Source organism: Pelodiscus sinensis, chromosome 6, assembly GCF_049634645.1.
Source record: "Pelodiscus sinensis isolate JC-2024 chromosome 6, ASM4963464v1, whole genome shotgun sequence".
In the NCBI taxonomy this organism is placed as follows: Eukaryota; Metazoa; Chordata; order Testudines; family Trionychidae; genus Pelodiscus; species Pelodiscus sinensis.
The window spans coordinates 87,870,864-87,895,062 of NC_134716.1; the positions used below are offsets into that span (position 1 = coordinate 87,870,864).

At 41.2% G+C, this 24,199-nt stretch overlaps 2 protein-coding genes across 4 annotated transcripts in view; one reads left to right on the forward strand and one right to left on the reverse strand.

Annotated features, from left to right (window-relative positions):
* THBS4 (thrombospondin 4) overlaps positions 1 to 9,344 on the forward strand; it is a 79,040-nt gene extending 69,696 nt beyond the window's left edge. The window contains exons 17-22 of one of the 2 annotated variants that reach the window (XM_075932343.1): positions 946 to 1,124; positions 1,480 to 1,528; positions 1,639 to 1,835; positions 2,516 to 2,688; positions 5,189 to 5,328; positions 8,627 to 9,344. In XM_075932343.1, coding sequence (XP_075788458.1) covers positions 946 to 1,124; positions 1,480 to 1,528; positions 1,639 to 1,835; positions 2,516 to 2,688; positions 5,189 to 5,328; positions 8,627 to 8,688 — 800 coding nt within the window. In that variant the 3' untranslated portion in view covers positions 8,689 to 9,344. The remainder of the gene's footprint in view (positions 1 to 945; positions 1,125 to 1,479; positions 1,529 to 1,638; positions 1,836 to 2,515; positions 2,689 to 5,188; positions 5,329 to 8,626) is intronic. The other variant, XM_006119153.4, reaches the window with a different exon arrangement.
* An 11,402-nt stretch (positions 9,345 to 20,746) lies between these two features.
* Positions 20,747 to 24,199, reverse strand: part of SERINC5 (serine incorporator 5) — a 62,419-nt gene continuing 58,966 nt past the window's right edge. For both annotated transcript variants that reach the window (XM_075932344.1, XM_006119154.4), the window contains one exon: positions 20,747 to 23,149. In XM_075932344.1, the coding sequence (XP_075788459.1) occupies positions 23,002 to 23,149 (148 nt within the window). In that variant the 3' untranslated portion in view covers positions 20,747 to 23,001. The remainder of the gene's footprint in view (positions 23,150 to 24,199) is intronic.

Below are 24,199 nucleotides of genomic sequence, written 5' to 3' on the forward strand. Positions count from 1 at the left end.
AACACTGCTCTATCCCACATTTTGGCCAAGATTCTGTGCTGCAAATGGGTGGGGGAGACATAAACTACCTTTGGATTTCCAGATCAGGTACCACTCTCAATTAGTCTTCTTGGCCACCTGTGACCTGCTGCTGTCACTCCCTTGACACTATCCTTCTTGCCCGAGTATGCTCTTACCTTGTAAGAGTTCCCTGAGGGGGCAGTCAATGCCCTTCATGCTGCTGGAATGTCATACAGAAGTGCTAGCAGAGGCGAGAATTTGGCCCTTGGATCTCACTTTCATGAACAGTGTGACATTCACCAAATTTATTCAGGCCTTGGCCACACTACTGCGGGTTGTCAACCTAAGTTACACAACTTCAGTTAAGTGAATAACGTAGCTGAAGTCAACACACTCTTACCATGGTATCTTCGCCGTGGTAAGTCAGCAGCTGACGTTCTCCTGTCAACTCCATGCACCTTTCTTGTTTTGGTGGAGTGTTGGAGTCGATGGATGAGTGCTTGATGGTCAGTTTATTGTGTTTTGCATAGTATAGGATCCCTGCTGGATTGATCACTGCTTTCAATGCAGCCCATGGTGATCACATGCCCTGAAATGTGAAAGACTCACATTTGGATTCTTTAAAAAACAATAAATAGTCTAGTAGCACTTCAAAGACTAACACGACCTGTAGACTCAGCACAAAACAAAAAGCCTGTCTCTCTTTTTCTTTAACTCGTTTGCAAAATATCCCTGGAAGATTTTTTAGTTTTCACCAGAACAATGATACAAAGCAATCTTAAAAATAAGCCAATACTGTAAAATTTCTCGGCTTCATATTAGTGACTGCACTGGCATCAGAAGATGGAGAATCACCCCTTCCTTTGGTTTGTTGTGTGGTTAAAGCTAAGGTGATTGTTACTGCATTGTAAATAAGGCTCCCTTTTGTTTCATTGATGAATTCAGGTGATGGAGTTGGTGATATATGTGAATCGGATTTTGACCAGGATACAATAATCGATCGAATTGATATTTGTCCTGAGAATGCTGAGATCACCCTGACAGATTTCAGGGCTTATCAAACGGTGGTCCTGGATCCTGAAGGTGATGCTCAGATTGACCCTAATTGGATGGTTCTGAACCAGGTAAAAATCCATGACACACCTTTTTGCTGCCAGAAACAAACCACTTAAAAAATTGTAAAAACCCCAACCCATGCTAAACTTAGACTCTGTAATGCTGTAGCAAAGAAATGAAAATCAACCAGTGCTTGCCAAAAGGAAAGGATATTTTTGAAAAGTGCAACTAAGTTGGAAGTTGAACATACTAACACATAGGCTAAAATAAGTGCAGCCACAGAAATCTCTGAGAGAACTGCACTGCTGCATAGAGGGCCAGCATGAGGCTCATGTATCACTTTGGGACGTCTCATTGTAGTTAATGCAGTATCACCATATTGTTTATTGAGCCACAGTAACGTAATTAATTTTCCCCTCTCAGGGTATGGAGATTGTACAGACCATGAACAGTGATCCTGGCCTGGCAGTTGGTATGGACACCTTTTCTGTACTTCTGTTGTGCAGCAGAAAAGCTTTTGGCGAGCTGTCACATTTTCTGCCAACTATTGGCCTTAAGGTGATGCATATCCATTGCTCCTAGGTTATACAGCTTTCAATGGGGTTGACTTTGAAGGCACCTTTCATGTGAATACGGTGACGGATGATGACTATGCTGGCTTTATTTTTGGTTATCAAGACAGTTCCAGTTTTTACGTGGTAATGTGGAAGCAGACAGAACAGACTTACTGGCAAGCAACTCCATTCAGAGCTGTTGCAGAACCTGGAATTCAGCTTAAGGTACTGGGTGAAGTAACATCACCAAATGTGATGGCACAGCCTTCTTTGTGTCTTAGCTACCCACGCATACACGGAGTTGCCTACTTAATGCCTATGCTTTTCTCCCACTATTGCTAGGGGTCTAGCAGCTCTTTCCTAAAGGAAAGGTTAAATTAATGTCAGAGTGGGGCCTTACATATGTTCATCTCTCTAAGCATAGGAAATTCAGAGCATAACCTGAGTCAATAGCAATTTGAGTGCAGGTCAATGCTTATTACAAATGAATGAGGTTGAAGTGGACCTTTTTAATTTACATAAATAAATTCAAACCTGGACACAGATCTCAATCAATTTACTTGTGATGGCCCAATGTGATCCATTCAAAGAGGCTGTGCATTTGACTAAAGCAAAACTTTCTAAAATGTGGTGCATGCCACACTGACTGGTAGTCAACTGAGATGAGCAGTCACATACTGCTGACTCCTCTTAGTTCCTACAGGAAAAACACAGCTAATAATAAAAGCAGTTGCTACAGTTGGCCCCCCAGGGGTGTCATGAGCTCATGCCTGGGAGAGAGGGTTTGACCAAGGCAATCCCTTGAGTAAGATGTGGCCCACTCTATAAAAAGTTAGAGCTCATGTTCTCAAGTTTAAAGGGAATTTTCTCTTTTTCACTTTCTAAGCAATGCCATATTTGTCTAGGCTGTTAAATCTAAGACTGGCCCTGGAGAACACCTCAGGAATTCACTCTGGCATACAGGGGACACCAATGACCAGGTCAGACTGCTATGGAAAGACCCCAGAAACGTGGGCTGGAAAGATAAAGTCTCGTATCGCTGGTTCTTGCAGCACAGACCCCAGGTTGGATACATCAGGTAGGACTGAGAGACCAGGAATGATGAATACATATTTACAAACGTACCTATCTTGTACCATCTAAAGTCACAAAATAGGTTGAGACTATATAAAAACCTCAAAGTTTGTTGTCTTGTTTACACCTTTGTAGAGCTAAACAGCTGTGATTTTCACAAATCTTTAAAAAAGTTCTAGTTAGTGAAGGGTTTTTTGTGTTTGAGAAAAATCAAACCACATATAATTACAAATAGGTCAAGTATGTCTGGGTTTTGTAGCTGCCAAAGTAAGACATACTATCTTGCCTGGTTTTGTTTTAAGTGTTTGCAAATATCAATACAACACAGAGAAACACGTTCAAACCTTAACATTCCACAGATCTTTTACTTCTGTATGAATATTCTTTACTGTTGATCCCTTGGAATATGAACGTATAAACTCATAATTTATCCATACTACTATATATAAACAGCAAGAGAAGTAATCAAAGCTGCCAACACAGAAAGCATAAAGATGGTAAAATGGAACCTGATCAGTAATTAGCACAACATAATATACAACAGGTGAGCAGTGTAGGTATAGCTGTGTTGGTTTCAGAATATTAGAGACACACGGTGGGTCAGGTAATATATTTTATTTGAGCAACTTCTGCCAGAGAGAGAGACCAGCTTTTGAGCTTACATAGACCTCTTCTTAAAGTGACTCTCTCTAGGTGATCTATGTCCTCACTATGTTCACTGACTGCATGTTAGCATCGAAATGCTTCTTGTCCCTGTGATGTTTACAAAAATTGCTAGTGGCAAGATAAGTAAGTAGTCACCATCGTGCAAGTCAAACTCTGAACAAAGTCTGGAAGTAGTCAATCCATTACTGCAATCAACTATTTAAGTATTAAAAGGCAAGAGAGACATTGGCCCGGCTCATAAGTGCGTGATTCACTCAGAGAAGCCTTTATGAATTGCTCTTGATTTTTAATCTGTTTTTACAGATGTAATGTGAGTGATGTTGATCTTGGGCTGACATCCATAAAGAAGTGCAGGGCTCCTAAAGACACAGGGTGTTCTAATTTGTTAACATAGCAGAAGCGCAAAAAAGACAAACATGGGGAAAGCATTTTCACTGGCAATCATCTGTCAGGATAAGGGGTTGGATCTTGTAACATTCAAGTCAGTGGGACCAGGGTCTAAAAAATATCCTCAGTGTACATTGTACTCCTGCTTGGCCCCATCAGACCAGTCACATATTTATACTGAACATAAGAATGGCCATACTGGGTCAAACCAAAGGTCCATATAGCCCAGTATCCTGTGCCCCAGAGGGAATGAACAGACCAGATAATCATCAAATGAGCACATAGGGGATTTGAACCCTAACCTGCCACAGAGTAGTCATACATTCAACTAGTTAGCTACACAACTACTCTTTTTCAGATAGGCAGAATAAGGCAAACCATTTAATAAACTTCAAGATTAAATCAGTTTCTGCAGCTCCATGCCTTTTGGCATGCACTGAGTATACGACCACACACTCTTTTTTTAGTCACGCCAGTTAAAATCCTCAGAAACCAAAGGAGTGGATTAAAGTGAGTCTTATTTAATTCTTCAACAAGGGCCTTCAGAACCAAAAATGAAAGCCTGAGCCAACACCTGGCCCATAACTCACTGTGGTATGTTTTGATTAAATAGTGCAGCCCCATGAATATGTACTAGCACACATTTCTCTGAGACTTCAGGAAGCCTAGAAAAGGCACAAGAGCTGAAATAGCCCAACAGAGTTGCTATTTCACTAGGAAGGTGATGAAGTACTGGAATGGGTTACCTAGGGAGGTGGTGGAATCTTCATCCCTAGAGGTGCTTAAGTCTTGGCTTGACAAAGCCCTGGCTGGGTTAATTTAGTTGAGATTCATCCTGCTTTGGGCAGGGGGCTGGACTTGATGACCTCCTGAGGTCTCTATGATTCTATGAACCCAAATTCACCAGCTGTGTTCTTTTTGAAACAGCTGAATAAAGAGAAATTAAGGATAGTAAATTATCATTGCTTTATAACAAGAAAATTCTTGGGGAAGGTGTCTATTTCCCTGTGTGTTTGTACAGCTCCTTGTACCATGGAGCCTGGATTCTGATTGGATCCCACTGGGCACCACCAAGATGTAAATTAGAAATACTGATATGTACAGGTAAATGTTTGGTGCTGCTGGTATGGAGCTAGCATAGACAACTAACTCTCCCCTGTGGGAGGAAGCACACTGGGATGAGAGTAGGTGTGATCAGAAGATACTATGGTTAATGATTTCTAGCCAGTGAAAGGCCTTCTACTGAGCTGTTAGAAGCTAACCTAATTTGGAGCAACTGCCCCTTCCCTACCCCACTGGCACAGCCCTGGTACAGCTGGGGGGTAATGACCATAACTTCTCTTCAAGCTTATGGTGGTATGGTCCTGAGACTAACCAAATGAGCTTGTCACAGGGTTTTAATCTGCATTTATTTGCTAACTAACAGAGGCTGCATTTGTTTTATTCTGAAGGGCACGATTCTATGAAGGGTCTCAGCTGGTGGCAGATTCTGGAGTAACTGTAGACACTACCATGCGTGGAGGAAGACTTGGTGTTTTCTGCTTCTCTCAGGAAAACATTATTTGGTCCAACCTGAAATATCGTTGCAACGGTATCATTTCTCTTAGCATGACTCATCCACAAGTACAGAAGTTTGGCTTTGTTTCATTAACCACCTTGCAGCCCTCCCTTTCATCAGCAAATGAATCTGTGAAATATCATGCCCGTTGTGACCTCTTTTAGCAGAGGTCAACGCACATCCAGCTCGAAGTAGAATTAGCCCTTCAGTTGCTCTAGTCTGCCATACACACGCAATTTGCCAGCACAATCATGCCATTACATGGAGCAGGTTACTTACAACACATATGTACAGTTAGAAATGTTAAGACCAGATGAACAATACTTCAAAGCTAACCATGCAGCAAATGAGGCATTGTCCTCAGTAAATTAATTATGGGCCACAGCATACAATGCATATGCCAGTACATCTACTGCTCATGATGTTAGCCAATCTATACTCTAGCCAAACTGCTGCTGCGCCAATCAGGCAATGGAAGGTAGGTTTTTGCACCATTCATAACAGTTGCTGTTGTGAGCTTTCTCTGCTTGATGCACCACAGCTGAGAAGGCATCCTCAGCTGCAGACTGAATTTAGACATGTCACACTTCTTCATTCCACATAGTGTTGGCCAGGACTCCTTCCAGCAGACCTCAGCTCTTTTAACATCATGAGTCAGCAGGAATCAATTAATTCTGAATTAATTTTAAAACTTGGACATGCTTAACAAAAACCACAGTCCTAGGCTACTTCCCCCAGCTCGCTTTTACCACCCCTCTGCCCTGGTGTTCCCATGTATCTCGCATACATAGCCGTGCTTCCCCTTTTTCCTTATTGCAAGACATTTTTCTGGAGGAACTGTGCACGAGGCAATGTCCGTCACGGCAGCTGATCAGCCTTGTAAAAGTGGAACACAGTTGCTTCTCTCTTCTCAGAATAATTCTCTGCCGAGTACAGGCAGCTGCAGCCCACTGCCTAATGCCATTCTACTCCACCCCTCTATTGGAGACAAGCCAGTTAGCAAAACACCGACTGGGTTGGTTACTTACATTTTGTGAAATTAAACATTTAAATCCAAAGCTCCAGCCCAGATCTAGTGCCAAGATGAAATGTTGCATGTTTAAGGGGAGTTGCCAGCTTTGAATATAGGAAGCAGGGCTCTTAGGGTACGTCTAGACTACATTCCTCTTTCGAAAGGCAGCGGTTTCACTTCTAAAATAGTGTTTTTCGAAAGAATGCCGTGACGCGATTATGCAAATGAAGTGTGGGAAATTCAAATCCCAGCTTCATTTGCAATTTCAATATGTCTAATTTACATCCCTCTTTCAAAAGAGGGATGTAGTCAAGACTACATGTAGCCAGGATGTAGTCTAGATGTAGCCTTAGCTGCTGGCCTTTGCTGCGATGGCTCTGCCTATAGTTTCAATGACTGAAAGCAAATGGCTGTGCTGAGAAATGTTTAAAAACCACAAACTAAACATTCATATGCTTAAACAATTTAATCGTACAGAGGCGGGTGATGAAATTTTTGGGTGTAAAAAGTACAAAAAAAGTGCTGTAAAACTTAAAACAAAAATTCAGTTTTCTCCAAATTTCAGTTGTGTTGACATACCCCCCAGACTTCTCTTGAGTACCCCTGTGGGTACTCGTACCACTGGTTGAGAAAAACTGGTCTAGTAGCACCTTGAAGACAAAGAAAACATATAGGTGGTATCATGACCTTTCGTGGGCACAATCCACTTCTTCAGATGACTGGAGTATTAGAAGTCCAGATCCAAGAATAAATAAGGGAAGTGGGGGAAGGGAGGAAAAAAGAGAAAAAAGGGGGGGGGGGAAGAGAGGCAGTGAGTAGACGGTTCAAGTAGTTACAAGAGGCTAAGAAAAATTAGCACCTTCATTGGTTGGTTAAGTCATTAGGACGTGAAAGGTAGTGTGCGAGCCAGCCGATGTCCCTGTTCATACTATTTGCATACTAGCGATTTCATCACTGGATCCAACCACATCAGCCACCAAATCAGAGGCTCATTTAACTCCACATCCACTAACATGATATATGCCATTAAATGTCAGCAATGCCCCACTGCCGTGTATATTGGCGAAACTGGACAGTCTCTATGGGAAAGAATTAATGGACACAAATCAGATATCCAAAAAGGCAGTACGTAAAAACCTGTTGGAGAACACTTTAATCTGCCTGGACACTCATTAATGGATCTCCAAGTCACCATGTTGTTTCAGGCCAATTCCACAAGCCAAATACACAGGGGAGGGTTGGAACTTAACTTCATTTACAAGTTTAATTCTCATGCAAATTCTTAAGGATTCTCTTGCCCAGGAGCGGATATAAGGCAGGGCGAGCGTGGCGGCTGCCCCGGGCTCCGCGCTTCAAAAAGCCCCGCGCATGCGCCGTGGTGCCACCGCGCATGTGCATGGCGTCACTGCACATGCGCCGTGGCAAAGGGGGAGCCCTGCGGAATTATGCTGCCCGGGGCCCTGCAAAACGGTCATCTGCCCCTGCTCTTGCCTGTAGCTTTGTGAAAAGCCCACAAACCATTCTGCAGGGAGTTGCTGACTTTACACAGGAAGCAGTGCAGCTGACTGTACAAAGATCTAACAAAGGCACAGAGTAAACAAGAGTATTTTCCTTTTTGTCTCTTCATGTTGACATTAGGCGCTATTTGTAAGAAGGGAAGGTAGGCTGTTTACAGACACATGCAATTTTGAAATTGACACTGACAACTTCCAGGGCTTTTAAATCCTCTGCCTCACTCGCAGTGGCCACAGACTGAAATTCTGTGTGGCATTTAACACCAGGAGATAGACGGATTCTTCATGACATTCTAAAGCAGATGGGTAAAGAGCAGAGAAAAAACTGCTTGTGAATGTTCAGGTCAAATTGAGTATTTTTTTCCACTACACTCCAACACAACCAGCTCTTTCATGTTCCCTTGCAGCAAGCATATGAATGTTCAGTGTTTATTAGCCCACAAATATCTGAAGCTTGAATCATCACATGCAGTAAATTGAGAGTTATATGTTCAGTAATAAAATTCACAATTTTCCCTGCACTGGTTCATTATACACACTCTTTTTGTGTACGACACTGAGTGCAAAAAGGCCTAATGCTCGAATGATCTGCAATCCAAGAGTTATTCAAAGAAATTATTCAGCAAATTAAAAATACAGCTTAGAACAGACACATTCTACTTTCAAGCAAATTCTGATTAGGAAAAAGAAAGCTATCCTTTAACCCATAGATTATTCATTCCCAATTATTCACCTTGCTCTAGGACTAAACACGCATCAGCTACATGGGAAAACAACTAACCTTTGCATATTTTGTTGTTTTCAGACACCATCCCAGAGGACTTTCAGGAATTTCAAGCTCAGCAGCTTGGAGTTGGAGATATCTAACACAGAAAGCAACCTGATGTTGCTATTTCAAACGGCAAAAGCAATACTCATTTGTTGTAAGAATGCACACCACAGCTTGTTCTGGTTAATATAACTGTCAGACTTTTTTATGTAAATGTGAAAATAAAAAGGAGATAAAGTAAGTGGGGGTTTCACTGTCTTTGGAAACTGGTTGATATGCTGCCTCATGGAGTTTAATGTAAACACGGTTAAGTTACAAACTTTTTATCCTAAACTTGGATTAGAATTTCCTGCCACTATAGTTAAGGTATCGAAATGATGGCAAGATGAAACAATAGGCAACTTGTTTAGTACATTTGGGAGGTAGTAATTTGCATGTGTAAAAACATACATACAACCAGCATGAAATGATCAGTGATTCTCAGAGTCGTAAGTCAGCACTTGAAGCAAACAGTTAGGTCATCTAGCCTATGCTCCTGTGTCAGCATGTTTGTTCCCTTGGGTAGCTGTTCTCTCACTCTTTTCCAGTCGACATTTTAGTGTCTCCACTGAGGAAGAATAGGATCCCTCCCTGTCCCTTGGACTATTCCAGACGATTCCCATATGGACTGCTCTGAGAATTGTTCCTGATTTAGTCTAACTGTTCCTTCTGATTTCATCTATGAAAATCCAGCTGTCTACCCACAAAAATGTCTGAAACTAATTCCACTAACAATTGTTCATTGCCTAAAGCTCTGGCTCTTACGTCCACCAAGATTCCTGGCAAGAAGCCTTAATCATGTATCCTCAGTTCTGAGTTGCATGCGCCATCTGTGGAAGTAATTTATGTAGTTAGAAATTCACTGTTGTCTGTGTCTGTTCAGAGTACAAAGCAGTACGTAGAATGGTCTGGTTTTAAAGGAGCTATCTTGTTTGGATCACTTCTGAAAAATCTTCAAAACAACAGCATTAAGGGAAATTCCTAGTGTGAATAAGAATTTATTGTAACTGCCCACAAGGAGGCCAGCATGTAAGCCATACACTTCTGTAAATATTTCTACATATACTGAAAGTTTCCCTTTTGTGGGGGATTTAAGCCCAAGTCACAGGACTGTGAAGGCTTGGTCATGGGTTTTTTGCTCTTCCTCTAAGTGCTATACATGCCCTCACTCCTGTAGGAAAGAATCCTATTAGAATCTTGGGTCATTGTCTTGGCTAGGACCTGTTCCACTGGAGGGAAAAGAAAACCAGGTGTTCATATTTCTAAGCAAAACTTAACCAACCTTAGGAGCACTAAATACCAGAATCCTCTGGGCTCTTTGTTGGGGAACAGATGAATAAAGCTCATCTGTCTCCTTCCCCTCCGCCTCCTCCACAATTCCTTCACCTTCAGTGTCCCTGCTTTGCTCTCCTCTCCTCAGTCTCACCCCTACAGCTCCACATGAGATCACCTCCTTTCCTCTCCATCTTTGGGTTCCTAGTGAGAGTGATTAAGGCTTTTGGGGACATCAATCCTCTTACAGAGAATAGTTGGGAGTGACATTTAGAAAAGGTACATTTGTAGCCCTCATAGAAATGTAGGGCTAGAAGGGCCTCATGAGGTTATCTAGCAGCTTCCCATGTTGAGGCAGGACCGACAGAGAACACCTAAGCTCTCTCTGACAGGTGTTTAATCTGTTCTAAAAGACTTATCAATGAGAGGGATGCTACAGCTTCCTTTGGTAACCCATTCCATTGCTTAACTATCTGGATAGTTAAATTTCCCCGATATCTAACCTCAATTGCCCTTGCTGCAGATTAAAGCCCATTGCTTCTTGTCCTACTTTCAGGGCACATAGAGAACAACTGATCACTGCTCTCCTTGCTTAACGTATTAGAAAACTGCTATCAGGTCCCTCACTCAGTCTTCTTTTCTCAAGACTGAACACGTGCAGACTCTTTTTTAAACCTTTCTTGAGAGGTCAGCTTTCATTTTATTATTTTTCTTGCTGGCCTATGGACGCTGTCTAATTTGGCCACATCTTTCCTAAAGTGTACCCAGAACTGAACAATGTACTCCAGCTAGGCCTAGCCAGTGCCACGTAAAATTGAGAGTCACCTCCTGTGTCTTACATGACATTTCTGTTAATACACCCCAGAATATTAGATTAGCCTCTTTTGCAACAGCATCCCCTTGTTGACTCAGATACGTGTGACCCACTCAAGCCCGCTAAGTGCCATGACTCTCAGTTGTAGAGACAAACTTCGAAAGTGTGACTGGAGTACACCCGAAAGGCTTGGAAACAAGGTGACAAATAAAATCGGCAGAATGTATTTTAAAAAATAACGTCTCATGATTTAAACCACTTGTGATTTTGTGTCTTGACTTCTTTTTGAATGCTGATGGCTGCCATTAGTTCTTTTGCCAGCTACTCTTGTCACATCAAAGATGTTTGCAGTAACATCTCTGTCCAGATGTTTGTGTTAAACATTTCTTTTTAGCTATGCTCAACTGGCCTCCCAGTAGTTTACCAAGGCAGGGATCCTCTCCCTTCTACTTGTCCACCCAACATTGGATAGGATTTGAAAACACTGAGGAACTCTCTCACTTCCCCTGTTCAGTTGTGGTATTCGCTACAGTGCAAGCATTTGTCACAAAAATATGACTTTGCAGAAAGTGTTGATTTCTAGATTTTTTTCCAATTTTCCCCACAAAGAAAACAGCTGAAAATTAAAGACACTTCTCACAAATTTTATTGGGTCTACAAGTGGGAAGGAGGAACTTTTGGTTACACAAATTCAGGAGAAATTTGAAGTAATCTGTTTAAGGAAATTCCATCTAGCACAGGGTCTTGTTTGTCTCTTGCAAATTGGAAGAGGGGACAGGGACTGTTTAAAGCTGTAAATCTGGGTCTTCCCCCCACTAGCCAGTAATTACGGGATGCTAATAGCCACTTCTCCACTGTTACAGTGTCATAGTTTTCAGATTATTATTGTGTCATGTTTGCACTGACCAGTAAAGCCAAAATTAACATTTTTCTGAATGAGTACTTAAAGTAAAAGCTGCTTCAGAGATTGTACACTGTAGGAATTATAACATTTAATCAGCATATTCATGCCAAGGGGAAATGTTACCTATCCTGGCAATCAGAGACAAAATTCTGCTGTGGCAACAGAATAGCCACAAAGGAACCCATTACACAGCACCCCAGCATGCAGTCTGGCACATTTAAGTGAAAACACTTCCACAAAGTCGATGCAAGGCAGCTTATATTCACCTATCCCTGTAGTGTAGTGTGAGCAGAGAAACTTCACTGCTTATGGCTACTGTTACTAGCCTCCAAGTACAATCCCACAATACCCCCATACTGACAACACAATCAACATAAGAGCTCCTAGGGAGGATGCACACGACCAACCCAAGAAACAGGTGCGTGCGCACCCACGAATTAATAACTTCAGTGGCTGTATGCCAGTGTAAGGTTAACATAATTTTGTAGTGTAGACATTACAGGGAGTTAGGAAGGGGGTTATGTTCATAAATTAGTCTCAGGGTAATGACTAGTATTCAGTTTAAACACTGGCAGTCTAGCCACCATCTTCAGGAAAATCATTTTAGTTTCTGTGCTTAGTTAGCTTGGGAAAGAAATTGTGCTGGGCTGCAAGCTGGTGGGCTCTGCAATAAATTCCTTTGTGGCTATACTGCTGCAACAGCAAAACTGTATGGTTGATGACCTTGTAAGTAACATTCCCTCTTGATAGAAATATCCTAGGGATCATGTTACACAAATTAAAAGTCTCATGCCATTTTCTTCAGCAAGGCTTCGGGTTCTGAATTTAGCAATTGCTTCCCACAGCCAACCAATGCGATTAGAAGCAGGGGTGGACGTAAGCAGCCTGCGAGCCGGACATGGTTTGCCAAGATTTAAAGTGTGTTATTTGCCTGAGCATCCACAGGCATGTCTGCTTGCAGCTCCTGTTGGCCACAGTTTGCCGTTCCCGGCCAACGGGAGCCGTGGCTCGGCCCACACTGCTTCCTGTAGCTCCCATTGGGTGGAAGTGGTGAGCCAGGGTCTACGGGAGCTGCAATCAGTTGTGCCTGCAGATGCTCAGGTAAATAAACCATCTGGTGAATGATGTTCAGGCTGCAGGCTTATTGCCCACCCCTGGATTAGAGAGAACACTAAAGACAAAAATTAGAAAGGAAGAACAATTTAGACAGGCTGGTTTAAGGAATCCAATTTTACGGATGGGAAACAAGGCCAAGTGATTAAATGACTTCAGCAAGGCTACTGGAGGAGCACCAGAGTCAGAATGAGATCTGACAGGGATCTCCAAGCAGCCCCGTCACCACCAGTGCAAATCAGGTGGTTTTGTCCCCACAAATTATTCACAGAATTCACTGGGCCGTTAAAAGTCTGGTTGGTGTGGGGCCAGCAGGCTTCCTATTCAGCTCGGCACAGCTCCCAGGAAGTGGCCGGCATGTTCCACTGGCCTCTGTGTGCTACCCCTGGCCAAGCATGAGCACCGGCTCTGTAGCTCCCATTGGTTGGGATGCAGGCAGGCAGAGGCAGTGCGTAGAGTTGCCTGATTGCACCTTCTGCCTAGGAGCCAGAGGGACATAGTGGCTGCTTCTCAGGAGCCAAGATAAGTGCCACTTGGAGCCCACATCATTATGTCCTACCTCAGCTCTGCCTCCCCCCTAGAGCCCATTCCCCCAGCCCTGACCCACACTCCAAAGTCCTCAGCCCGACTTTCCAGCTTGAATTCCCTTCCCACGCGCCAAACCCTTCATCCCTGACCCCACCATAGAGCCCACATCCCCAGCTGGAGCCTTCATTCCCTCCTGCACCCTAATGTGTGTCCCAGCCCGTGTGTGCGTGAGAGAGCGAGAGAGAGAGAGAGCAGGGGCAGGGCCCCAGGTAAGGCGCATGGCAGGGACAGAGCAAGGTGTTAAGTTTTGTAAGATTACAAGGTTGGCAACCCCACTCACCACACTCTGAAGCAATGCAGGACTGGCCCAGCTCTGGCGTAAATTAGAGAGGTTTCCTGCTTTGCCTTATTCTTTGGTTCCCATGGATCCCCTCTGGGTCAGTTCATCAGCATCCTGAGGCTGCTTCATGGCAATATGACTGCCACAGTGCTAAGTAACAACGGATCCCGAAGCAACCTCTTTGAGGTCAAATTGGGAGTCAAACAAGGCTGCATCATTGCCGAGTGCTGTTCTGCATCTTCATCACCATGACCCTCCATCTCATTGATGGCAAGCTTCCAGATAGCATGAAGATTAATGAATGGGAAGCTTGTCAACCTCAGAAGACTGAAGTCCAAAAGCAAGACCTTCACAACTTTGATCGTGGAGCTCTAGTACACAGAAGACAATATGGTCGCTGCTCTTTTCCCAGTAGCTCTTCAGACCATCTTAAGCGCCTTTACTCAAGCATACTAGAATCTCAGCCTCACACTAAACATAAAAAAGACCAAGGTGCCCCATCAATCTTTGCCGATGGGACAATCTCATAACCATCTATTTAAGTCAACAGAGAACTGCTGGAAAACATGGAGCATTTCCTGTACCTTGGAAGTCAGCTTTCCGCCAAAGTTGACACTGACGTGGAAATCCAGCATTGCCTGAGCTGCACAAGCTCTGCTTTTGCCTGCCTCAGTCGAAGGATCTTTGAGAACTGGGACATCAATGCCAAGACAAAGCTCCTTGTGTACAGCGCAGTGATTGTTCCAACATTACTGTACGCATGTGAAACCTGGACAACATATAAGCCTCACCCGAAGGCACTTGAACAATATCATCAACGCATCAGGAGAATCCTAACTATCCCTTAGGAGGACAGGCGCATGAACACTAGTGTCCTGGAAGAGTCAAACATGACCAGCATTGAAGCCATCATCATCTACCAACAACTTCGTTGGACTGGTCATGTGGTCCGGATGCCTGATCAGCGCTTCCCCAAACAGATTCTGCTTTCCGAGCTAAAGGAAGGACAGAGCAGCGTTGGGGGCCAGAGGGAGCAATTTAAGGACATATTGAAGGTAAACATAAAGAAGTGCAGCATCAGTGCCAAAGAACTAAATAAATTTAAGACAAACTTCATTAAATGACGCGGTTAGATTTCTAAAACTTTGTACAACATGTACAACAATTCATTGTAATTTCAAATATTAGCAAAACTTTATTGGTCTATTAAACATTAAATCTGTAACAGTTTGCACTCTTAATATACAAAAGAAATCTTTCTTGAAAATCCATTACCATGCTTTAAAAAGACAAAACTGTTTACTATTGATTTTACAATTAAGATTTTGTTCTCAGGTCTGAAATCCTTAGCTGCTCTCCAACTTCAAAACAGTTTTAAAATTGCTACAGACCAAAACATTCACAAACAGTTAATTAAACAAACAAACTAGCAGTCATGTTATTGGAATAAAATTCTTTAAAAAAAAAGAATATACAGATTAAAAAAAAGCTTATCTGAAATTGTATCAAAAAGAACTTTTAAAAAGACAACTTTATAACATTCATTAAAAATGTTAAATTGTGGATATATTGCATTACATTTTTTGAAGTAGCATGGAAAATCAAACTTAAATTTAAGGTAAATAAAGCAGTAAAATGAACCTTAGAATATTTCTTGTAAATATTTTCTGGGGAATTTATAAAAAATTTTGGTACTAGACTCAGGCTGAAAGTATCTCTAACAAATTAATTTTCTTTACATCAGGCTCACAAATATTGCCGAGCCACAACTAAACATATTATATACGGATATATTTTAACAGAAGAAAAATAAAATTAAGGCATGAGTAACATTACGTGTTTTCCTTTTAGTTTTCCAAAATTTGTCTAGGATTCAGAGTGAGAATTCTTTTGTAAATGTACAACTGCAACTCCACCCCCTTATCAGAAGTCCTGAAGCCTTGTTCAAATACTGAAGAGTTCAAGACTGACAACTGCAGTTAAGATATTTGTGCAAATGGCTTATGATCTTACAGTAGTCAGAGCAGGAAAAATAACTTGGGGAAACAAGTCAGTGTGTTTGAAATACAAAATAACTTTAAACTATATTTTTATAATACACTAACTGATGTGGAACAGCTTTAAGTCACATTAAAAGCCATAATTATTAGTAAGGTTAGTGGGTTTAAACTCAACTGCTAAGTTATAAAGTCTCCTCTCATATTAGACACTAAATCATCATGATAGTCCTAACTAATCCAAGCCAAAGGTCCTGTCCCAACTGAGGAGTGGGGGTGGGGAGCAAAGGGGAGCATGCATGTGTGTGAACATCCCTTTCTACCTCCCGCACCCATTTTCTTTTGTGGGGTGTCCTGCCCTTCACATGTGGAAAGTACAACAATATATGTTAAGAGGGGATTGGATCACTGAGAGTAAAAGTATATAAAAAAGAATCACTGCTTTTAAAATATATGGTTCCTGGGATTTTCTTCCGCAGAGGCAAGTGAAGCACCCATGCAAAGACAAAGTTTACAGTACACAATACTTTAGAAAACAGAATATTAACAGAATAAAATTAACCTTCATTCATGATGCATGTTCCTCCTTCAAGAAATTATGGACAGCAAAGGCAGGGTACTGCTTTACAGAAAGAGATGCAATTTTACCATGGAGGCACAAAGTATATGGGTCAGTTTTGAGTATAGAACTGATCCCCATTTTCTCCCTCAACTCCGGGGTGGGAGGGGAGGGGAAATCACCTGGTATTTTTTGTTCCTTTCTATCATTGAAAACACTTCTCAATTTTAGAAATTAGGAGTAGGAATTTGGCCAGTTTTCAGTTGCTTATATTTTCTTAAGATATCAAGGAGAGAGAAGTCTAAGAAAACAAGGACCCACAGACTGAGGAAGAGACATGCAAATATTTCTGGTTGCCAAAAAATTAAAACTAAAATGAGGCCACTGTAATTTTACAGTCCTCTGTTCAAGTGTTAGAAATAACTAGCAAAGTCAGTGGATTGTTGTGTTACTGCTCCAGTTAAAGATTCCAGCTCAGTTTTTAAAACGTGTTGATTAGCCTGGTGTCCTAGATGCAGGGTAGTTACATTCTGATTGCAAATAAAGTACTGCCAGAAATTAAACTTCTGCATGAGGGTGCTAACGCTTTCTTGATTGGCGCAATCTATCATGGTTTCAGGGTTAACTGCTTGTTCCCAATCCCAGTCTTCCCCAAGGGCACCGGCTTAAAGTTTCAGAATTCCATCTATCACCTGTCAGGGACAATTGTCTCTCTTTCCAGCCAGACTGGGGGCTTAGGTTTGTAGTCCTTCCCCCTACACCTCACTCTGATTTCCCCCAGTAGGTCTGACCAGTTAATCTTTCTATAAAGGCTACAACAGTGTATCCCCGTTACTAACCATGCCTCACAAAGCAAAGCACATTAGAGTAAAAGCATTACAGAGAAAACAAATACAATACACATACTTTAAAGCTTTCCAGGTCACCAGTAATATGGGGTCCGCCTAAGCCAAGATTTCTCCAACCTTTCTGCAAGGGCTAGACAAAAGGTCCTGACTTGTTTGCTGAATTATAAAGAAGGCCCCGTCTCAATTTAAAAACTCAGACTTTTTATGCCAAAAGCCCTTTGTCCATAGGTCTCTGGAAACTTAGTTTGAACCATGGCATTCAAACAATCCCAGGGGTTGACATCTCTACAGAGGTGTTTGCAAACAGAGTGACTCACATTAATCACTCTCCTCTGTTTTAGATCCCTGAGGAGCTGTGGCAACTCGCCAAGTGATACCTCTGTAATCATAGCTCATAATTTCATAAAACACTTGAGGCGTGTAACAAGATCTATAGGAAAATAAATGTCATGTAGTGTTTGTGGTTCTGTGAGGAAAAGCCTTCAGACCCACTTCTGTCAGCAACACTTGTTTCAGAAAAGTCTTACATCTATCAAAACTGCAGTCCTCAGTCTCTCAGTGAGACACATTGGAGCAGCTCTAATGGGAATATTTGAAAACCCAGGCTACCCCAGAAAAGCTGTAACAGATTTAAATAGGTAAGTATTTGACTTAATATTTTTAAAAAGGGAATCCAAAGTTTAAATGAAACTTAGTAAGAGTTCAAAGGTAAGCATAAAACGTGGTCCTTTCAAACATGAGAACAATTTGCACCAGAACCAGAGAGGAGTTTCCCTTTCCCAGCATCTGCCTGCTCATGGAGCCTGAATACATTGAAGAACTACCACACTGTAGGGAAGGTGGAGCACAGACAAGTCCATTTGCCTTTCACACGGTCCTCATGAGGGTTTTTGGCCTCCCCTGCTAATCCAGCTATTTGGGTTTGAAGGCTTACTCCCTCCAAAGTCAACTTGACTTCTAACTGGAATGAATCGCAGCTCCCAAAAATGCTTTCATTGCAATCGCTACCACAAATAAATGGATATTTGCTCCAGGCTGAAGCAGAAGGTAGAAGGAAGGGAAAAAAAATATTCAGAACCAACTGAGTATTTGAAGTAGCAGGGAAACAACCACAAAACACCACAAGTTTACTGCAAAGCAACCTTCTATGTCGTACCACCAAGGTCTCCAATAGAAGAGGCTTTCCTGAAAAAAGAATTGAACCAGCCTTTCATTTAAATACAAATTACACTGGAATGGACTTTTGGAAGGAGAAACAAAAGAACAACTTATTTTGACTATTAACAGTAGCATGTTCCTCCTTCCCACAGAGGTGGAGAAACTCCTCCTTGTGAAAAAAATGTGTAGCTTTCAAGGTTCATGCAAAGTTTAGACAGCAGACTAACACAACCCATTTTAAGTTCCAAAAAGACACCCTCTCCCAAGATATATACAAGGCATGTGCCTGGGCAAAATTCAACATGGATGTCAAGCAAAATCAAGTGGGTATGGTTCTCTAGCTTACAAAATAAATGTATGTGGAGAAAAAGTTCTGCTCCTACTTATTTGGCTATTGTTCTAATACACGCTAAACATTTTATTTAACACTGAAGCATTAGACACAAGAGGCTTCTCATTCCATCCTTGTAAGTCTTCCTATTCCTGATCACTGCACAGCAGTCATCTGCATCAGAGCCCTACCACAGACGTTTGTCAAGTATAGGAAGAAAAAAAAAAGATTTTCCTATGCACAGTAAAAGTTAGTGTAGTGGAGGTGTCAGAGCTAGTGTATGAGGCAGCACCATTGAATCAAAGGCTCAGTTCAGTTCTTCCAGTTTTAGTCTCAACTGAATTATCATTTATGGCAGAGGTAGCATAATGGGCACTTTTAAAAATGCATGTTCATCTGAGCAGATACTGACCAATGAGCTGGATATCCTGAATTGTGGCAGACCTTAACATCCCACTCTAGGAACCATACAAGTAGCTGTCAATAGGAAGTTCACAGTAGAATGTGTTTTTAAATTACATTAAAGTCCCCAATATTCCCCTGCCATGCAGAAGGGAATTCATTGCTGAGGAAACTCCGTGGGCCTAAACTCAAGGTGTCTGAAGGTGATGCCATCTTCTCCAGCAGTGGGAACAAGGCATGGCTTTCCATCTGCACCGATGTCCAGTGATCCACATGGATTTTGGACATCTGCGTGAAGGGACAGGTACTACAAACCTCTGTTTGGGTTTTCACCCTCTGGTAGCATGGCTCACACAACAGTTTGCAGTGGGATAAAGCAGTGTAGAGTCATGCCCCTGCTGCATCCTACCCACATTCTGCAAACACTACCCACATGCACTGTGTGAGGTGTGTCTGTGGGGTGGGCTCAGGGAAACAAGTTCTAGGGTGTGTGAATGATGGTCATCTGAAGAAGTGGGTTGTGCCCATGAAAGCTCATGATACCATCTACATGTTTTAGTCTATAAAGTGCTACTAAACTATTTTTTTAAGGTGCCTCATAAGTGAGTCTTCTTTCCTTATGGGGCCATCATTTCCTCTGTGCAAAATAGCTATTGCCTTAAGTAAACTGAATTACAGTGAGTATGCAGTGCATACATAATAAGGATTTTTTTTAATACCAAGATACTGCCTATGCAGAAAGTCTCTATTTTTTGAAGAATGTGGATGCCCTGGCCAATATATTTTAAAAAAACGTGAAGGAGTTAAATCATAATATAGTCTAAGATTAAGAGTATAGGCCACCCAATCCAAAAAATGGTTAAATATTCTTAACTGTATAGTTCTGTATATTGGAGGGCTCTCTGTTATGGTGCTAAAATCCCATATTGTTCCACATTGCAAAACTTATTTGTTTTTCATACCATTGGTCTCTATGGTACTCAATACTATACTTACAGATATCTGGACATTGGGGAATTTAATTCAGATTTTCTGGATAGTACTTCAATTGCAGTTCAGAGTACTAAAACCAAATCAAACCCGTTTGAAAAAAACTCTAATTATAAAAAAACTGTATCTGGATCAGAATCATGAATTGGATTTTTCAGTTGACTCTCTTGTCTGGTTAACACTAACAATAATTTCTTCTCTTTTGAAAAAATAATTCTCTGTATTATCTCATGGCGCTCACTCTCATTTTATTCCAAATTTCAATGAGGCATTAATGGGACTTCGCAGAATCGGAACCTCATAGTGGAAACATTATCAAACCCCAGGAAACTATTTGGCCACCATTGTAACTTAACAGCAAAACTTACTTAAGCTGAGGTTGTGTTTGTGGGGGAGGGGTAAAGACAGGCGGTGAATGGAGAAAAATTCACAACCATACCAAAGAAATCCACATATCAGTTTTCACCATAGAGGGGATTCTGACATTAAGCCCCTGAGGACAGTGGGATTAGTAATGTAAGGTTACAGGAGCTGCACAGTGTGCTTGGGGAAGAGGAATGTGCAGGGAGTAGGAGTAATTCAACCACTGCAGAGTCATATTCAGAGCCACTGAAACCCCAAAATGAGTTACTTTCTGCCTCTCTGAGTAGAAAGCCCAGACACCTTTTACTTGAATTGGCTTTAAGGGGCCCAGGAATGCCCATTCCCTTCTCCCAAGCACAGGGGAAAGGATTATTTCTGTTCTTCATTTAAATGATGGTTCTTAGCATTAAGCAAACTGTTTTACTGAGTTGTTAAATACAGTACTGGAAGGCTAGCACTGGATGGCATTTCTCGTTTTTATAACGGTTGTTTAGGGAAGGGATCTGGGAGAGAAGGAAAGTCAAACAGTAAGTTGACAAAAGTAGTGTATCTATACCCTGGATATTAAAAAACTGCCTCTAACGTCTGCTAAAGCCAGGAACCAGAATTTTCCACCTCAATCCTCAGTGCACAGATGCCATTGATACACATATTAAGTACTAGAAACAGCATTAACAGAACAAATCTTGGAAACAGCATTAACAGAACAAACTATAGTGCCAAGTTATCAGTAATATGGAAGTAAAGAACTACCATAACTATTGCAATACAGAACGATCTAGGCATGATTGATAGAACATCTAACTTACATCAGAATCACATAATTGCTAAAAGAAAAAAATCCCTAAGTTATAAGTATTCTATTCCTAAAGAAAGAATCCAAGTAAAAGGACAGTGAACATAAAAACAGCCATACTGGGTCAGACCAAAGGTCCATCTAGCCCAGTATCCTGTCTACCAACAGTGGTCAATGCCAGATACTTCAGAGGGAATGAACGGAACAGGTAGTCATCAAGTGACCCATCCCCCATTCCCAGCTTCTGGCCAGCACAAATGTAAAGCTCACTAACTTTTTGCAGAGTCATATCAAAATGGATAATTTCCTTTCTTTCCCTCTTTTCTTGACAAAATGGTAGGAATAGGTTAGTGTTAAACCTACTGGCATTCAGAAGGATTCATGTTGGTTTCTTTTTATTTATATACGGGATAACATATGTAAAATGTAGTTCTAACCCGGAAACTAACTAAAAATGGTAATGTGAAGTCCATGTTTATTGGCTCAGTAATCTCTTGATCAAATTTGTTCTATTCACATTAAAAATCATTTAAACTTGATGGGAAGCGTTTCTACATGGAATTTACCTGGATAATCTGTTAACGAGGTGTCATCAGGACAGAATCTAGCTCACATTCTCATAGCACTGATTTGCCAGTACAGCTAGTAAAGAAATATTTCCTTCCACCCTCCCCGCCCCCCCCTTCAAAAAGTGCACAATTATGAATATCTATAAGTAGACCAATGGAATACGGGGATGTCATTTTACATTGTTCTTTTCCTGGTCATCATAACTAAACTTTAAAGCATTAAGAAATAAGTAGTGAAAACTGGAGTTTAAAATCAGAGGGAAACCTCTAAATGCGGGTAAAAAAGAGGTAAAAAAATGCTCAGCTCTCTTATTTTTAAAGTTACAGATGTTGAGTAATGTTCCCCAACATTTGCTTAGCATTTCATTTTTTAATTTTTTTTAAATGTGGCACGCTGTGATTTTTCTTTAATTAAAAAAAAAAAATGTACCATGCATAATATGCCTATGCAGACTGGGGAGTTTGCGCTCAGTTACCACTTGACACACAAATCCCTCAGAATTCCATTAAGATAATTTAAATTACATGTGCAACATTCACATTTTGCTGATAATTGGGTCTGTTTTAATTACACAACTCTTTAGCTTCGGTAGAAGAGAGCAGTATATATATTAACAGCATTTCCTTTTACAATATCTAGCATCTCTGAATATTTCAGACAGATGTCACCTACCGCTTCAATTGTACTTAAAAGGTGCCTTTCAGTTTACATAATAAATATTACTATTGCCATTGGTATGTTTCTCTATCATTCAATATTTGCAATAACTTAATATATTGAGTCATTTAATATATTTAGAAACGTCTCAGCAGATACATTGCCCAACTCCCTTCCCAGTCAAAATCTTACTAGTTTTCAACTAGTCAAGTAGTATTTTAGGTGCCTCTGTGGAGAAAGTTATCTGAAGACAGGTATCAAGACTTGTGTACAGTATAAGAGGATAGTTTGAATTTAAATCATTATAATCACTGTAAACAGCATCAGTAATATGGGAAGTACAAAAACAAATATGTTTCTTTTTGTTACAAAGTATCTGCCATTCTACAGGAGGGAAATGCACACTTCGCACTAAGTTTGCTTTTCTTGCCAATAAGATCAGATTGTCAATTATTCTACAACTGTTTTATTTGTTCCAGTTTATGTAACATTACCTATATTTTCCCCACCCTCAGTGTTTCAACTCTGTTCTTGAACAGATACTGTGTTCCTTGAGCTCCATTTGTGTTTAGACAGTTTAAAAAAAGGGTTAAAAAGAAGAAGTCTTCTGATCCAGAGTTTCATTTGACAAAAAGTAAATAACCAGGATCTTAAGACACCTGATTAATAGATGTATTTCTCCATCAAAGGAACTGATGTATTGTATTTGTAACAATAGCACTTGTGAATTTCACACTGAGAACTGTCTGGTTGGACAGCAGAGAGGTGCTACAAGGGTCCATAAGTAGAGGGCGACACACACCCAACATGACACCATCTTAATCCAAAAGGTGGACCAGGTTCCAGTGAAGAATTTTTCAATCTCAGCACCTTCATAACTGTTAAAGAGATAAATGGAAAGGTTGTAAGAAATGCAGTAAGCTTTTACATTCACCATTCCTATTTTACATTTTGTTTCTCTGTGATCATTTTGGGATAGTTACTGACTTTAAGCAACTGAATTCTGAACCTGGGACCAGGTGAATAGTTCTTTGTAGACTGGGTTCCTGTTCAGGTAATAGGACAAGCCAGGACAGATCTGCATATTTTCTCTCTCTCTCAACCACATACATCTGCAGATAAAATGTAAGTGCTCCAGGATAGGGTATTTCAACTGTACTCTCCCACAGAGTCATTTGGTAACACTACATCACTGTTAAATTTTTCTTTATCTTTGAAAAGTTGTGGAATGTGGGAGATATTCCAGAAGACCAGAAAAGGACATATAGGCTACGTCTACATTGGCCCCTTTTCCGGAAGGGGCATGGTAATTTTTGAAGTCGCAATAGGGAAATGCGCAATAGGGAAAGGGCACTTTTTCCGGAGGATCGGGGCCAGTGTAGACGCTCTTTTCCGGCTTTTCTAAAAGCCGGAAAAAAGCGGCGGACATTTTTATTTAAATGCCGTGGGGGATATTTAAATCCCCCGCGCATTTCCCTATTGTGATTTCAAAAATTACCATGCCCCTTCCGGAAAAGGGGCCAATGTAGACGAGCCCATATAGTGCCCATCTATAAAAAAGGGAAATAAGGACCACCCAGAGAATTACAGTTCAGGCAGCTTAACTTCTGTACCAGGAAATACAACAGAGGAAATAATTAAGGAATCCATGTGCAAACATCTAAAAGATAATAAGGTGACAGGTAACAGCATGAATTCAAACCAACCTGACAACTTTCTTTGATAGGATAACAAACCTTGTGGATAAGGGGAAGCAGTAGATGTGGTATATCTAGACTGGGGTGGGGAACCTTTTTTGGATTGGGAGCCGCTGACGGACAGACAGACACAAATCAGTCAGGGATAGCACAAAAGTCAGAAGCGAAAAAACAAACCCTCACTGACGTGACCCTTGAGGAGAAAGACACTTCCCACATTTCGCACACCAA